The sequence below is a fragment of the Harpia harpyja genome, chromosome 4 (assembly GCF_026419915.1).
Source record: "Harpia harpyja isolate bHarHar1 chromosome 4, bHarHar1 primary haplotype, whole genome shotgun sequence".
Lineage (NCBI taxonomy): Eukaryota > Metazoa > Chordata > Aves > Accipitriformes > Accipitridae > Harpia > Harpia harpyja.
This window is the reverse complement of record NC_068943.1, coordinates 80,580,733-80,597,212: the sequence shown is the minus strand read 5'-3', so window position 1 is coordinate 80,597,212 and position 16,480 is coordinate 80,580,733. Positions and strand designations below refer to the sequence as shown.

Here is a 16,480-nt window from a genome sequence, read left to right as displayed (position 1 = left end):
GTTGCTTTGTATTACTAACGAGAAGTTATAATTCAAGCTTTCAGTCCTTAGCTATTAAGTTAGCATGCCTAATGCATGGGAGAGCATTTGTGCTGTTCTATGGGTTATTTTTCCTGGCCCTTGCCAGATCATTGGAATGACTCTGATCCAGTCTGGCAATTCTGTTTGAATTTCACTGATAAAGGCACCGAGTAGAGCTAAGGCTAATGCACATCTCTGCCAGATCCCTGTAAAAGCACCCCTACTGTAAGCAGCAATTTCCTCTTCAATGTATTGCTGTTACCATCATAAGCCTGCTTTCTAAACTTGTTCTCTCTTGTTCTAGGCTGCAAGCATGTGAAAGGCATTCTCTTGTATGGACCTCCAGGCTGTGGTAAAACACTTATGGCGAGACAGATTGGCAAGATGCTGAATGCCAGAGAACCAAAGGTGGTCAATGGTCCAGAAATCCTCAATAAATATGTGGGCGAATCTGAGGCCAACATCCGCAAGCTGTTTGCTGATGCAGAAGAAGAACAAAGAAGGGTAATGCAAACATAGATAAATAGCATAGTCAGTATAAATGTGCCTAAAGAATGACCGGAAAGGAGGTTTATAATCAGAAAATTACTGCTTGCATTAAGAGACTGAGTCACTGCTTAGCTTGTGATTATAGTTATTCCTTGCAAGTCACTGAATATTAGCGTTTTACAGATTCACACACTGTCAATTGAAAAAACAATCTTAGAACCTGAAAAGGTAGTTGGTCTTCTAGCTAGCTATGCTGAAGATGGACAGTTTGTTTAAATTCCATGCAGAGTTATTTTAAAGTAATACAGTAGGGCCCATCCTGCTATGCTTTGTATTATGTGGTGTGTCACCTGCTCAAAAAGTGCTTGAAAATGGGATTGCAAAAATTTTGCTCTGTTTTTTCTTTTCTTTTGTTTTTTTGTGGGAGAGACATAATCTATTTGGATTTTTGCTACTAAATTCAGGTGGCACATAACATAGGATGAATTTCAAATAAGCTTTCATGGTTTCAGGTTTTTGGGTTACAGGCTTATTAGTGTAAGTAAATTATAATCCTTGAAGCATTGTAATTGATACATTATTAATTTTTCTCAGCAGAAAGCTGATGGATGAGAATAGCGTCTTGAAACTTGGCAGTCTAGATATTTGAAACTGGAAGTGGAGATAAAGATTCTGGTTTTTTCCAAACTTTTTTTTTTATCCATTACTTCAGCTGGCTATCAAAAGCTCAATCTTTAGTTAGAAGGTGTAAATACTTATTTCATGTGTGCTATGGTAACTTTTCTCTGCTGTGGATGACTTGATAGATTTTCTGGTAAAGAAAATACAATGTCAGGCAAGTCACAGTTAAATGTAGGGAAGTCTTTTCAGAAGACATTAGCAAAGGACATTGTATCCCTTAATTTTATTTATGCCTAACGACTGCAGATTTTGCTAGTGGCTTGAAATAATTTGATTTTCTTCTGCAAAAGATTTATTAATAAGTAAGTCAGCTTTGCATGGTAACCTGTACCGATGTAAACAATCTTCTCTCTGGTTGTTGCAATATAACTGAAAGCTGTGAGCTTCTTTTCCTCTGCAATAACACACCTGTTAAAATAGACTTTATATTGGCTGGAGGGGATGGTCATGATGACAAGTTGCAAGATTAAAAAGGTCTCGAAAAGGTTGGTATTGTAATGACTTGTGTCTGGGGCAGATTGCCAGTGACAGCACATTTACCCAGTGTTAACATGGTCTCCACTGTCCACAAAAGATGTTTTAGAAGTGGAATTTGAAGGGAAAAAGCTTCATAATACGGTCACAAAAAGTATCCTGTTCTCTTACCAGCTGCAACTGCTTCACCTTTGAGTGAACCTGGAAATAAGCAGTTCTGTTCCTGATTGTCACTGAGCAAATGGACTCTTTAAAAATGTTAAGAACAAAGTTACTCTGGCAAGCCGTATATTTTCTAACTTTAGTACAACCTGGGGTATTTCCCACATTGGGTGCATCCCTCCACAGATGTACTTTGTTCTCTGTCTCCCTTCCAGAGGGCTTTCCCAGATACTGAGTACTGTGACCCTTTGTCTGAGCTGTATGTTCCAGCTTTGGGCTTGTGCTTTTCTTGTTCCGTCCAGTCCTCTTCCTTGAAACACTGCTGCTCTTACCAGTGTCAGCTGTGAAGTCCTATGTTTGGGCAAAGCCTACCAACCACCCTGTTTTGGAGGATGGCAAGATGTTATTCTGGAAAGGGATCTCATACATACGTAATGTGATACTAAAACCACTTGGAGGTATTAATGTTCTGTACCTGTGTGGCTGAGCTTGTTGAGAAGTTACTGTTTTGTTTGGATTGTTTTCGGTGATGACGTGGCATTCCTGACATGTTTTTCTCTCCAATAGCTTGGAGCAAACAGTGGTGTGCATATCATCATTTTTGATGAGATTGATGCAATCTGCAAGCAGAGAGGAAGCATGGCGGGTAGCACTGGAGTCCATGATACTGTTGTAAACCAGTTGCTGTCTAAAATTGATGGAGTAGAGCAGCTCAATAACATCCTAGTGATTGGTATGATGGTGCTTACTTTCTCTGTTATGGGGTCTGGTTGAAAACTGCTGATATTTTCCTCATAGCAGGTCAGCTAAGTTACTGTTACTGGTATTGGATCTGTTTGGACTAACCCAAGCTGAATGACTGCTGTTTGACAAGCATCAGTAGCAGATTTAAAGGGAGGTGGTGCTGTAATCAACTGATATTGCTGCTTTCAACAATTTCCTCCTTTAGCTTTTGATAACAAATGTTTCATAATTTAAGAAAACTTGCAAGGAATGATATGCATTGATGTATCAGCCTATGGAGGAGTGGGGCTTCTCTAGCTGTGTTGTCTAGTTGTCCTGGTGCCAGGAGCCCTGCAGATACAGTCACAAGTACAGGTTTGATCCCTGTTGCCCTGACTGTACTTCAGGGCATGACTTTTCCAATATTTCTGAAGATGGGTATCTTTTGTCTGTTTTTTGAGACTCTTTGAGGTATCTTCTTAAGTCTATGGGCTGTATTCAGGAGTTGGAGACCCACTTAATAAGCTCAGATAATGCTTATTTTGCTATTAACTTTCAATTTAGGAATGACCAACAGACCTGACCTGATTGATGAGGCTCTGCTGAGACCAGGGAGACTGGAGGTGAAAATGGAGATTGGTAAGCAAGCTGGCATATAACAATACATGAGCTCGTGTGTACTTACAATAGTAAAGCAAATGTATGTCATAATATGAATAATTAACCAGGATGGCATAGGTGCTAAACTTCATGCAGCTCCCTCCATAATATTACATGTAAATTTAATCAGCCAATTAAAGTACCATTTTAGACTTACCTGCTGATAAGCCATTGACCTGATATCAGTTTCTGTCCAGCAGAATGGATAGGTATGGGCAGGCAGGACCCTGAATCTCTTGCATGAATGAAAGGAGCCAAGTAATGGCACCAGACCATTCCTACATGGAAACTGTGGAACTGTTGAACTTGTAGAGTAGGCAAGTACAGCGTGTGAGCAATTCTTGACTTGGAGAAAGTGCAGATCATTTTATTTGCATGAAGTGATAATGGTGACTTTCACTGCAGGAACTGCAAATGTGAAACAGCATTGGCTATTGGCTTCTGAAATCAGCAGGTCTGGATTACCTGTATCAACAGAACTAAAAGTGGGCCAAAGAGCTCTGTTAGCCATTTATTCTAGTGAGCTGGAAAAGAATACTATCTGTCAGTAACTTAAAAGGGACTTTTGTAATTGTACACATCTGCCTGACACCAATGCAGATTAAATAATGGAATATCCGATAATGTAGGATTTATTAAGAAATTAAGCCCAGACCATCTTAGATTCATGAAAACAAGTCTCTGACTTTGCATTTGAAATCAAAAGTTTGATCAGTAAAGATCATGGTGGAGTCTAAAGGGCAAGTAGGTTGTGGTGCTCAGTTCTGAGATTAACAATTCACAGAACAAAGTTTCAATAGAAAATAGCCTGGAACTGATTAAAAGCTTAATGATCCTGTCTTGTAGTGAGAAACTCAAATTGGTTAAGATCTGTGTTTAATATAGAGATTGAATATGCAGTTTCAGATGTGTAGTTTGGAAGAGTGCATAAAACATTTTCCCCTAACCTTCCACAGACATACAAATGTCACAAAATATTTTCTATGTTCTGAGCTAGGCACTGACTATTGAAAAGGTAAAAATTCTCAAACTGTAGTGATTCACAGAAAAGGAACAGGTAAGGCCATGAGTATTATGTTTTGTTTCCTTTCAGTTGCAGAAAATTAGATTAAAATGGCCATATAACACTAAAAATCATATGATATCATGCTAGAGTGGCAGGCAAAATTGTAATTGTCAATGCCGGTCTGAACTGCGGGGAAACTCTTGAAATCTGATCTAGCAATGTAATCTTAAGAGCTTGCTAGGGATTTTTTCTCTTATCCTTAAAGGGTAATGTCACTCTTTGAAAGAGCCAGAAATGGGAAGGAGTTTTTTGATAGCTGAAAGGGAAAGATTTTAGGTAAGAGAAGGAATGAGGAAGGGAAGCTGATGACTACTGAGGCAGCCGCAGAGGTAACCTGGGCAGGGAGCTGATGCTAATGCTCCAGAGTTAATGCTGTCCTTGAGTACTCCAAGAAACAGTTTATATCAGGCATTACTGTGCACGTAGCTCATGCAAGATGTGAGGACTAGAGAGACAGCTAGAGCACTAGCTGGGGTTTAAAAACTTGTGGCACAGACAGCATGGATGGTTTAAAATGTGCCAGAGACTGAAGAGACTAAGACATTTGTTAGATGCAGGAAAAAATACTAAAAGAGACTTGTGCCTGTTCCTGGTATAATCCACAAAAAAAGGAAAATGGGAAGTGTATAGAAGTGTATAGCAGTACATAGAGAATTATTAGAAGTCAGGCTGATGAATAGTAATGAGAGAGAATTAGCATTGGCAAAAACTGTAGCCAGATACAGTCTTTCGAAATTAACACAACTACAAGGAATTGAAGGAAAGACTCAATAAAGAAAGTGTACTTTAGGGACAAAGAAGTGTAGCCACAGTGACAGTTGCCTTTGAACAATCTCATACTTGAAAACACATGCCTAATAGCAACTGTTATTAGTAAACACAGGTGAGATTGCTTGTATTGCAGGTGTAGTACCTGCATCTTTAGTTGACAAAAATTAATTAAATTAAATAAATTCCAAGGACTGAGCAATCCCTAGAATAAATTATCAGTTGATAAGGACTGAACACTGCTGGCGACTATGCACATTTTAAAATGTCTTTTCACATATCCTCAGCACAAATACTAATCAGTGCAAATTATCAGATCCTTGTAATAAAAGCTGTGAAGGTCGGCTGCAAAGTGAGCTAAACAGCAGCATGGTTTTACCAAGATGATGATGTACCAGACTGACTTGTTATGCTTTCTTTTAAGAAAAGGCTTTTCTGTATCTTCCATTTTATCCATTTCAGAAGGGACTTGCTAAGGTGCAAACTGGGAAATTATCACCTCAATTGGAGAAAATGAAAATTTTATGAGAATGGTATGGGCCAGGTGAAGACTGAAGTCAAGACCCTGAATTTTAGGAGAGTGAAGTTTCAGTTGATTAAGTAATTAGTGGATGGGACCCCCTGGGAAGCTGCCCTGAGGGATAAAGGAGCAGAACAGAGCTGGCAGCTCTTTAAGGACATTTTTCTTAGCACGCAAGAGCTCTTGATTTGCACATGTAAGAAATTGGGCAAGGAAGGCAGGAGACCAGCATTGCTCAGTAAGGACCTCCTGGTCAAACTAAAGCGTAAGAAGGAAATGCACAGGCAGTGGAACCAAGGACATGTATCCTGGGAAAAATATAGGGACACTGCCTGGATGTGTAGGGTTGGGATCAGGAGAGCTAAGGCACAGTTGGAGCTGAATTTGGCAAGGGATGCGAAGAATAGTAAGAAGGGCTTCTAAAGGTATGTTGGCCAGGAAAGGAAGATTAAAGAAAATGTACACCCCCATCCCCTCCTGATAGATAAGACAGGAGAACTAGGGGCAACCGGCACAGAGAAGGCTGAGGTATTCAACAATTTTTTTCCCCTCAGTTTTCACTGATAATCGCTCTTCTCATCTCTCAAGTCCCTGAACCTCAAGGCAGGACTGGGAAAATGAAGTCCCTCCCATTGTGAGAGAAGATCAGTTTTGGGACCACTGAGGAACCTGAACATACACAAGACCATGGGACCCAATAAGATGCATCCTAGGGTCCTGAGGGAATTAGCCGATGTAGTCACTGAGCTACTCTCCATCATATTTTAAAAGTCATGGCAGTCAGGCAAAGTCCACAGTGACTGGAGAAAAGGGAATATCGCACCTATTTTAAAAAAGAGTAATAAGGTGCACCCTGGGAACTACCGATCAGTTATCCTCACCTCAGTGCCCAATAAGATCATGAAACAGATCCTCCTGGAAGATATGCTGAAACACGTGGAAGACAGGGAGGCAATTACAGACTGCCAACATGGCTTCACAAAGGCCAAATTGTGCCTGACTAATCTAGTGGCCTTCTATGGTGGAATGACTGTGTTATTGGATAAGGGACGAGCTACTTCTGTAGGGCCTTTGATAAGGTGCCCCACAACATTCTTGCCACTAAATTGGAGAGATAAGAGTTTGATGGATGGACCATTAGGTGGATAAGGAATTGGCTGGATGGCCATGTCCAAAGAGTTACAGTCAATGGCTCAATATCAGGGCAGTCCCCAACATCAGCACAGACTGGGGGATGGATGGATTGAGAGCAGCTCTGTGGAGAAGGACTTGAGGATACTGGTGGTTGAAAAATTGGACATGAGCCAGCAACGTGGGCTTATAGTCCAGAAAGCCAATCATGTTCTGGGCTGCATCAAAAGAAGTGTGGCCAGCAGGTCAAGGAAGGTGATTCTCCCCCTCTATTCCACTCTTGTGAGATCCCCCAGGGCAATGCACCCAGCTCTGGGGTCTTCAGCACAAGAAAGACATGGACCTGTTAGAGTGGCTCCAGAGGAGGCACAGAAATGGTCAGAGGGCTGGAATACCTCTCCTGTGAACAGAGCCTGAGAGAGTTTGGGTTGTTCAGCCCAGAGAAGAGAAGGCTCCAGGGAGGCCTTCCTGCGCCTGTTCAATACTTAAAGGGAGCTTATAAGAATGACAGAGAAAGACTTTACTAGGGCCTGTCGTGACAGGACAAGGGACAATGGTTTTAAACTGAAAGAGGGTAGGTTTAGATTGAATATAAAGACGAAATGTTTTACGATAAGGGTAGTGAGGCACTGGACCAGGTTGCCCAGAGAAGCTGTGGATGCCCTGTCATTTGAAGTGTTCAAAGTCAGGTTGGACAGGGCTTTGAGCAACCTGATCTAGTGGCAGATGTCCCCGCCCATGGCAGCGGGGGGTGGACTAGATCTTTAAAGTTTGCTTCCAACCCAAACTATTCTTCGGTTCTATGGTTCTATGATAATTGCAAGATGGGAATTGGGTTTAGGGATGCCAAGGGACTGACCAGATTGCCTTTGTCTAAAGTGAATTCCTGGTATGGAAGCCTAAGAGCAACCAACTTGAAGCAACCCTGAGGAAAGAAACTAAACCTTATGCTTTTTCTCTCTAGTTTGGTGGTGATGCTAATCAGTTTGCCAAGGGCAATTAGTGTAATTGAATGTTCTCAAACAAAAAGCATTGTCAAATATTCTACTTATAAGAATGAATTGCTCATGGTGAGAAAGAGCCTTTGGAATTAGGACCACTGAGGAGAGGGGAAGGCTTTGCTGCGGTTGCTGTGCCGAGGCACTGATTGACATGCTTTCTGTTTAAAATCTCAGGCTTGCCGGACGAGAAAGGTCGATTTCAGATTCTTCATATCCACACAGTACGGATGCGGGAACACCAGCTGCTGGCTGAAGATGTGGACATTGCAGAACTGGCAGTTGAGACTAAAAACTTCAGTGGTGCTGAATTAGAAGGTTTAGTTCGAGCTGCTCAGTCTACTGCTATGAACAGACACATTAAGGTCAGTCCTGTCATCTCTCACTGTGGCAAAAAAGGGAAGATCATTACATTTGGAATCTTTTCTTGAATGTTTACTTTCAAATGGGTAATGGCATCTCAGCATATTTTAGGAGATGAAATTCATATGGACACCACCTTTTCACTGTGCTTTTACATGGTTCTGAATTACCTCTTTCATCTCCTGATCTCCAAGTTGCTCTTGCATAGCTCAGTGGGAATGGAAGGTGATTGTTTGTAAATGTATTTTGATAAAAACTGAAAGGAAGGTCTTGAGCTCAGTTTATGGATTGGAGCCAGGAGACAAGAGTTGGAATTGAGAACAGCCAGTCATATGGGAGGGATCTCTGCTGGAGCTTGTGCAGCTCAGTATATTCATAAATGATCTGCAAAGAGGGGAGAAGTGAGATTGCAAACTCATAGCTGTTTTGTGGCCATAAAGATGAAGGCCACCTATGGAAAACTGCAGAAGGCATTTGAAATAATGCAAGTGCACAAGATGTAGTCAGTGAATTTAAGTGTACATTGGGGGGACAAAATTCAAAAAGATATAGGCAGTGATAGGGACTGACCTGACCATTATTTGGGGTCAGGTTCTTGGAGTTATAATGATCTTGAAATATCAGCTCAGTCCTTATCAGTGAAAAAAGGAAGTGCAACATTAGAATTTACTAGAAGAGGTATGCAGAGCAAAAGTAAGGCTGTGATTATGTCATGGATAAAATCCCTGGTATATTTGAATCTGTGCAGTCCTGGGAAACCCACCTTGGAAAGGTTATGGTAGAACTAGGATTTGGAAAGGCAGCTGGGAAGCTCAGAGGTATAGGAGTGTTTTCACTGGAAGAATGGTTAGACTAGGATTTCTCAGCCTGAAAAAAATACGGTGAAGGGTTATGAAAAGTATGTGAAAACATGTGTACTGGAATCAGTGAATGGGGAATGACTGTTTACTCTTTCCTAATACAAGAACTCAGAGAACAGCAAACGATACCAGCCATGGCCATGATCAAAGCAAAGAAAACGAGATGTGCATTGTGTGAAGAAGTTATTTAAGCTGTGGAAGGAATCCTTTGCTCCAAGATGTTGCTGATGCTAAAATCTTTGTTGAATTCAGAAGGGGCTTGTACAACATCTTCCATTTCAAATAAGAACTCACTTGAGAGTCTCAGTGTCCATAGAGACTTGTAATGTTCTCAGGTCCCTCCATCTAGAGGAACATTGCCTTGTTTTCCCAATGTTTCCTGATTATGAGAGGTCAGTGTATCTTTAACTAGAAGGGAGTTAAGGACCATGAAATGTCAGGTTATATTAATCCAGATGCAAAACACAGTATTCGATGGTGTTGAAATATGAGATGATTAGTTTGTGAAGAAGGAGGCTGAAAGGCACAGCCCCTTTGCTCTAGTAGCCAAGAACTGGTGTGAATTACTGCAGAGAAAAGGCTTTGACATCAATTCCACAGAACTGGTGTATTTTAAGTAAAAAGTCTGTTCAGCCTTGAATATGAGGAAAGCAAATCATGCTTTCATTTAAGCGAGAGAAATCATTTTGTTGCTTAGACATTCGTATCTCTTGGGAGCACTCTTTTTAAAGGAAAAATGGCTCTTTCTGCTAATTTTTCTTGTATAGCCATAATACTTGAAAAGTTATTAATTGTTTCCTATAGCAAAAACCTACAAACATCAACAGTTTCTCATTTTCTTGTGTTCTGTCTCAAAAAAAAAAAAATCAGCACCTCTGGAGGTATTTTCATCCTTTCGCAGGCAAAATATTTTCCTTAAATAATTAATTTTGCTCATAGTTAATGTTTTTTCAATGCTTGAATTTTGGGTGAGTTTGGGGACCATTAGTGTTTTGATATATTTGCTGTTCTGCCAAAATGTCACAGTGGGAGAAGAGAAAATGGTAATGCATAAATGCGAAAGAGCAGTCCCCTCCTTTAGGTTGGTATGTGATTGACATCTTAATAATATATGTATGTATATTCCAAATGCGAAGCAGCCATGCTTTGTTTTTTCTTTTCAAACACTTTGACGTAGTATTTTTGGATAATCTTATTGTTTATTCTGAAGATGTCTTCAGCCAAATGATGCACTAAGGTATTTTATTCTCTCCTACAAGTACTGCAAAATTTAAAATATACATCATAGGCCTGACCTAGTTTTCAGAAGCACCTACGAGAAGCAAGAGCACACATTGAAAATCAAGGGGCATTATTATTCTGAATCATTTAAACTCTTCTGATAATCTCTCAAAGTGTGTGTGTTAAAAATTAAAATGTATAACTCATAGAAGGCTAGGAAAGAAAGAACTCCCCCTGTTTTTAAGTGTACAAACAACTTCAGGAATATATTAATAGTGTTTCAAGTACCTTCACTTCCCTCTGCAAAGTAGAAGAGTGATCAATTCAAAGTACAGACTAAAGATCCACTAGGTTAATATATTTGGTATCCTGTATTTCTGCTTGGTGGGTGTTTTTGTGAGAAGGTACTCTTTCATTTCAGCCATCCTCTGGTTATAGTTATTTGTTTGGCACAGTGTTATTGGCCAGTCTGGGTTCCTGAGGTTGCTGTTTAGAGGCTGCATGTGCTACTCTACAAGACAGGCATAATGTGATTATTTTTATTATTTTTTCCTTCCCATGCTCAAGCGTATTCCTTGTTCTTGTAGATCATCCTGGTCAGAAGAAGATGTCTCAGACATGTCTTTGAGGGTTAAAGTTATTTGACTCGTCCATCACCTTGGTCTTAAGCAAAGGTGATAGAGGTTGCTATGCCTTCCAAGAAACCCTTTGAAATCCCAAATTTTTACTTCCTGAGCTATCAGATCAGGTAGGGCTACTATACTCTCAGGTAGAAGCAGCTGGTGTAGTAAGACTTGGGTAACTTTCAATGAAAATTATATTTGTTTTGGAATCTAGAGAAATTTTTTATGGTATAATTGGGAAATTCAGAAATTATCAAAAGTCTTTCAAGGCTGCACTTTAGTGGAAAAGAATGAAGATCTTTTGCCTTCTCTCTATGCTACTTACAAAATAGGTTTCTGCCTTACCACTTAACAGTTAGATGAATTGCTTTTCACAGATCAGCTTCTGCCCCCTCTTGTAACTAATCCTTTTTCTGATATATCGAACTCCACTCGGGATCCTCAGCAGACTGTAACCATAGGATTAGTATGCAATAGCCAGGTTTTGTATGCCATTGAGTGGAAAAGGCGAGCATTGGACATTGTCCACCTGGATTTCTCCAACGCTTTTGATGTGGTTTTCCACAACCTCCTCCTAGAGAAACTGATGTGTAATGGTCTAGACAAGTGGTGGGTGGGGAACTGACTGACAGGCTGCACCCAGAGGGTGGTGGTAAATAGCTCCTTTTCAAACTGGCAACCTGTCACAAGTGGGGTCCCCCAGGGATCGATATTGGGCCCAACGCTGTTTAATTTCTTCATAAGTGATCCGGATGATGGGATCAAGTGTACCCTGATAAGTTTGCTGATGATACCAAACTGAGTGGGGAAGTGGACACTTTGGAAGGGAGAACCGCCCTGCAGGAAGACCTGGATAGGCTGGAAGAGTGGGCTAACGAGACCCTTACAAAGTTCAGCAAGGACAAGTGTAAGGTCTTGCACGTGGGAAAACATAATCCAGGAGTGCAGCACAGGCTGGGATCTACCTGGCTTGGAGCAGCTCTGTGGAAAGGAACCTGGGGGTCCTGGTGGACAACAAGCTCAATATGGGTGAACAGGCGCTGCTGTGGCAAAAAAAGCCAACAGGATGCTGGGTTGCATCAACAAGGGCATCACCAGCAGAGATAAAGAAGTCATTATCCCACTCCACTCAGTGCTTGTCAGGCCACACCTGGAATACTGTGTTCGGTTTTGGTCCCCGGTATGCAAAAAAGCTGTGGACAGGCTGGAGAGGGTCCAGAGAAGGGCCACAAAGATGATCAAAGGACTGGGAAGCCTGCCATATGAGGAAAGGCTGAGAGAACTGGGTTTGTTCAGCCTTGATAAAAGAAGGCTTAGGGAATACCTTAGCACCATGTTCTGGTATTTAAAGGGTGGCTACAAAGAAGGTGGAGACTCCCTTTTTACAAGGAGTCACATGGAAAAGATGAGGGGTAATTGTTATAAGTTACTCCTGGGGAGATTCCAACTGGGCACAAGGAAGATTTTTCACAATGAGAACAATCAGCCATCGGAATAATCTCCCCAGGGTAGTGGTGGATTCCCCAACATTGGACACTTTTAAGATTCGGCTGGACAGGGTGCTGGGCCATCTTGTCTAGATGTGGCTTTTGCCAAGAAAGGTTGGACCAGATGATCCTTGAGGGTCCCTTCCAACCTGGTATTCTATGATTCCATGATTAAATCAATTTAATTCCTGATTGCTGCCCAAGGCAATCAATGTACTAGCAGGTCTACAAATAATCCTAGTAAATGGAGCCGCTCCATATTGTGGAGCTGCAGCTATACTCAGTAATGCATCTACAGCTGGCTTTGAAGTCTACAGACATCTGAATAAAGTCTCCAGCTTTAAAGGCTACTCTCAAGTTGTTTTCAAGAATTAAAAACTTCTACTGGCTCCAGAGTGAGCAGCTTTGGGCCACCTCCTAGTGGTATGTCTAGTTGTGATTGAGAAATTATTTACAACAGAAGATTGCAGTAGTGCTGTCTCTACTGTGTGTTTGCTTCCAGTCTTTAGCTTTTAGGTGTTGCTGGACGGTTTGGGAATGGCAGAAGGGAAAAAGGTGATGCTTTTCATATAGAAAGGAGTCCACTATGAGCTGAGCTAACTGCAGCTTATTTATTCCAAGTAATACTGATAGCGCTGCCCTGGGAAGATTCACGGCTTTCATAGAACTGAAGCAAATGCAGAAAGCAGAAAGAAAACTAGTATTTACCAATCCCCTTAAAGACTTTCTTGTATGGAGAGGAAAGTGCATGGTTTGAATAGAAAGCTAAAACCTTCTGAAATAGAGGTGTGTGAATAACTCTTATTTTTGGCTTAGTTGCCAAAGATGGTGTGAACTAGATTCAGAGCTGGGTTAAACCAAACTTTGAATTTGTCTTTCTGAAAATGCAATGCAATGAATGAGGCTTCTCATGCAATGAATGAGGCTTCTCCTTCCCATGCAGCACCCAGAAAGCATAATGAAGATTTTCTTCTACAGCCTCTAAATGGAAAGAGTAGTTCCCTACTCTAAAGGGACCCTACATAACTCCAGTAACTTTTAGAAATTTAAACTTAGGTGAGATAAGTCCCACACTGGGCACCAGTCTGAGCCTCACTGATATTTGGTTTATGTAGTCAAGGTAGCACAGCAGCAAGGATGGTGCAGATCTTCCATCTTGTTCTTAGCTGGGGTGGCTTCTCTGAAATGTGAGGTCATGGCCATACTCTTCACTTCAGCTTTCCACCCAGTGGAGTGGAGCAACTGTTACTTAATGACTTTGTGGGGCTGGCATATGATGTCGTTCTGTGAAGGTGATGATTGCTCCAGTGGTATCCAGCATATGTCCAACAAATGTCCTGTTAAGAAGCATTTTTCTTATTGACACAGACCAGCTACAGGGTTGGATCTGTGGATGGAAGTTGGAAGGGGATGGAAGGGGTTGTGTGCGGTGCTGCTGTACTTCAGTGTCTTTTATTGCCTTTATTAGGCCAGCAACAAAGTGGAAGTGGATATGGAGAAGGCAGAGAGCTTGCGTGTGACAAGAGGAGACTTCTTTGCATCATTGGAGAATGATATCAAACCAGTAAGTAGGCATTATGTAACTCCTGTAATAGTCACCCAGTACAGTTAATGACATGAGGTAGCAACTTCCTTCTGGGATCAGATATGCAGTGGTGCACCATGGGCTGACATACTGTGTCCTGTGTTGTAGGAATTAAAGTAGGGAGCCTTCTTCTGCCTGCATTGCTAAGGCTCTGTGTTGTACCTTCTGTTGCATACAAGAATCATAAAAAGGAATAGAACAAATAAAAAGAGGAACTTGGAATTTCTTCTCGTTTGTTGTATGTACACTCTGCATTTTAGGCTACTTCAGTTAATGGATGACAGCTTTAATATGGACTGTAGTAGGAGGTTTAAGCCTTGTTTTTGAGAATCGTCTTTAAATGGTGTGGATTCAGAACCCATTGGCCACTTGCACTGATCAGAATTTGTTTTGAGGGTATATGAAAAGGTGTTTCTAAACATGCATGGTCTCCAACAGTGTTCAGTCCTTTGAACTGAAATGTTGTGTGTCACCAATGGGTCTTCCAGTACTGACTGTCTCACTTAAGCATTTTCCAGAGTCTTGGTCCTGGTCACTTTGGTGATGTTTAATTGTTTCATGTTTTTCTGATGCAATGCAAAATTTCTCGCTAAAATACATGTTCCCTCTGTTAATACAGGCGTTTGGAACCAACCAGGAAGACTATGCAAGCTACATCATGAATGGTATTATTAAGTGGGGTGATCCAGTAACAAGGGTATTGGATGATGGGGAGCTGCTTGTTCAACAAACTAAGAACAGCGACCGCACTCCCTTGGTTAGCGTTCTTCTAGAAGGTAAATTTAAGAAAAAAAAATATAAAAAACCCCAAGTGACTTCTGTAAACTATCCCTATCAGTTGCCCAGGATCTGTTACATCCTGCAACTGTACATAAAAGTAACACATGGGGGGAAAAACAGAATTGCTCTCTTTCAGTTTACTTGGGTGAAATTGCTTTAGATATTAAAACTGGCTTCTCAGCCTGAGAGGAATCCTATTATTGGAACAATGGAGAAGTGAATGTACCCAGTTAACCTAAATGTGGATGCTATACAGTGCGAACATCTCTAGCTGAGTTAGTTGTCTAAATTCTCTTTGAAGTCATGGGAGAGCTCATCAGTGTAATTAGCTGAGTTCAGACAACAGTTTGCCTGGCCACATTTAGATGTCTGCTGTTAGAGGTGGATTGCCCTCTGTCCAGACTGTTATTGACTATGAAGAGTCTAGGAAACTAGTTCCAATATCTATGTTACAGATATTGGAGTAGAATTTGTTATATAATGCGTCCCTCTTTCTTTTCCTGAAGTAAAAAATCTGGATTACCACTATTGCTTTTAGCAGTCTGTAGCTTTGAAATTAACCTTGAATAGATGACTTGAATAATTCTGTGTGCTTGTGGCCAACATATAGCTTGTATGCAATACCTTCTTGCACTCCAAATTGATTTGTATTGGGTGTATAGATTAAGAAGTGTCTTTTGTCTGTTAGAATTATTCTGGTGTGAATTCAGGCAAATAACACATTGTCTTTGTCAATATTTACCTGGCATTCATGCTGTTGACTAGTTTGCCACGGTACCTGCAGAAATCATATTTAGAAGGGGCATAAACATAGTTCAAGAAGTTTCTCCAAAATACAAACACATGCTAACTTTGGTGCAGTGGCCAGTCCTACAAAATGTGTAACGTCCTCTTTTGTGTTGGTTTCATGGCAAATCAGTCTGCATGTGCTCAAATACTTGCATTAATTTCCTTCATCTGGAGGATTGGATTGCACTAGGAGTTAGTGTGTTGCTTCTGCAAGTAGAAGAAAAGGTCAATTCAAAATGCAGATACCTCTGACTGAGATTATAAACATGCTTAAAATATCATCCGTGCTGAGCCTTACCAGAGCTGTTTTCTCTGTTTTTTTCATTATGTTTATCCTTTGTTTCAGGTCCCCCCCACAGTGGGAAGACTGCTTTAGCAGCAAAAATAGCAGAAGAATCCAACTTTCCCTTTATCAAGATCTGTTCTCCTGATAAGATGATCGGATTTTCTGAAACGGCTAAGTGCCAAGCTATGAAGAAGGTACTTATGCATCCTACTCTTTTGCTTGATTACAATTCAATTCTATGTTCTCTAGTGAACGGAAAAGTGAATTACCCTAGTGGCTGTGTTTTCTGCTCTCTGTAGGTCCTAAATTCCTGTGCATATATTTATAAAGTTGAATGAATGTTTTTGTGGCACTGACACAAAGTGACTCAGGGAAAATTTCAAGGCTCTGTCCCAATTGGGTCTGATATGTAATCATGACTAACAGTGGAATGAAACACCTGATCTGTGATGAGCAAGTCTGGATCTCCGTCTGCAAATGTGAAGGCAGGAGGGGCTTAGGGTTGCACTTGGATAGAATAGATCCTGCCTGAATGAGGCTAGGAACAGTTTTGAGGTGGTAATGTTTAGTTAAACAAGAGTTTTAACAACTTGGGGAGCAGGGGGAATGCAAACAAGTTGAACATCTTAAATCATTTCAAGTAGCCAGGTTGAAGGAAGGAGATTTCATTTACTGAAGCAAGCCAGCACTTATTTTTCTAGCTGAATGATACTGAATGAACCATGTAAGTGAAATGTTACTCTAAGATCAGTTTGTTGCAGGATTGCATAGTTTCTAAGAGAAGCAATGTATT

The 16,480-nt window shown here is 40.9% G+C and overlaps 1 protein-coding gene across 2 annotated transcripts in view; it reads left to right on the top strand.

The window, feature by feature from the left end:
- NSF (N-ethylmaleimide sensitive factor, vesicle fusing ATPase) overlaps positions 1 to 16,480 on the top strand; it is an 83,486-nt gene that overhangs the window by 46,062 nt on the left and 20,944 nt on the right. For both annotated transcript variants that reach the window (XM_052784956.1, XM_052784957.1), the window contains exons 9-15: positions 326 to 525; positions 2,395 to 2,560; positions 3,115 to 3,189; positions 7,871 to 8,058; positions 13,716 to 13,811; positions 14,452 to 14,608; positions 15,748 to 15,881. In XM_052784956.1, coding sequence (XP_052640916.1) covers positions 326 to 525; positions 2,395 to 2,560; positions 3,115 to 3,189; positions 7,871 to 8,058; positions 13,716 to 13,811; positions 14,452 to 14,608; positions 15,748 to 15,881 — 1,016 coding nt within the window. The remainder of the gene's footprint in view (positions 1 to 325; positions 526 to 2,394; positions 2,561 to 3,114; positions 3,190 to 7,870; positions 8,059 to 13,715; positions 13,812 to 14,451; positions 14,609 to 15,747; positions 15,882 to 16,480) is intronic.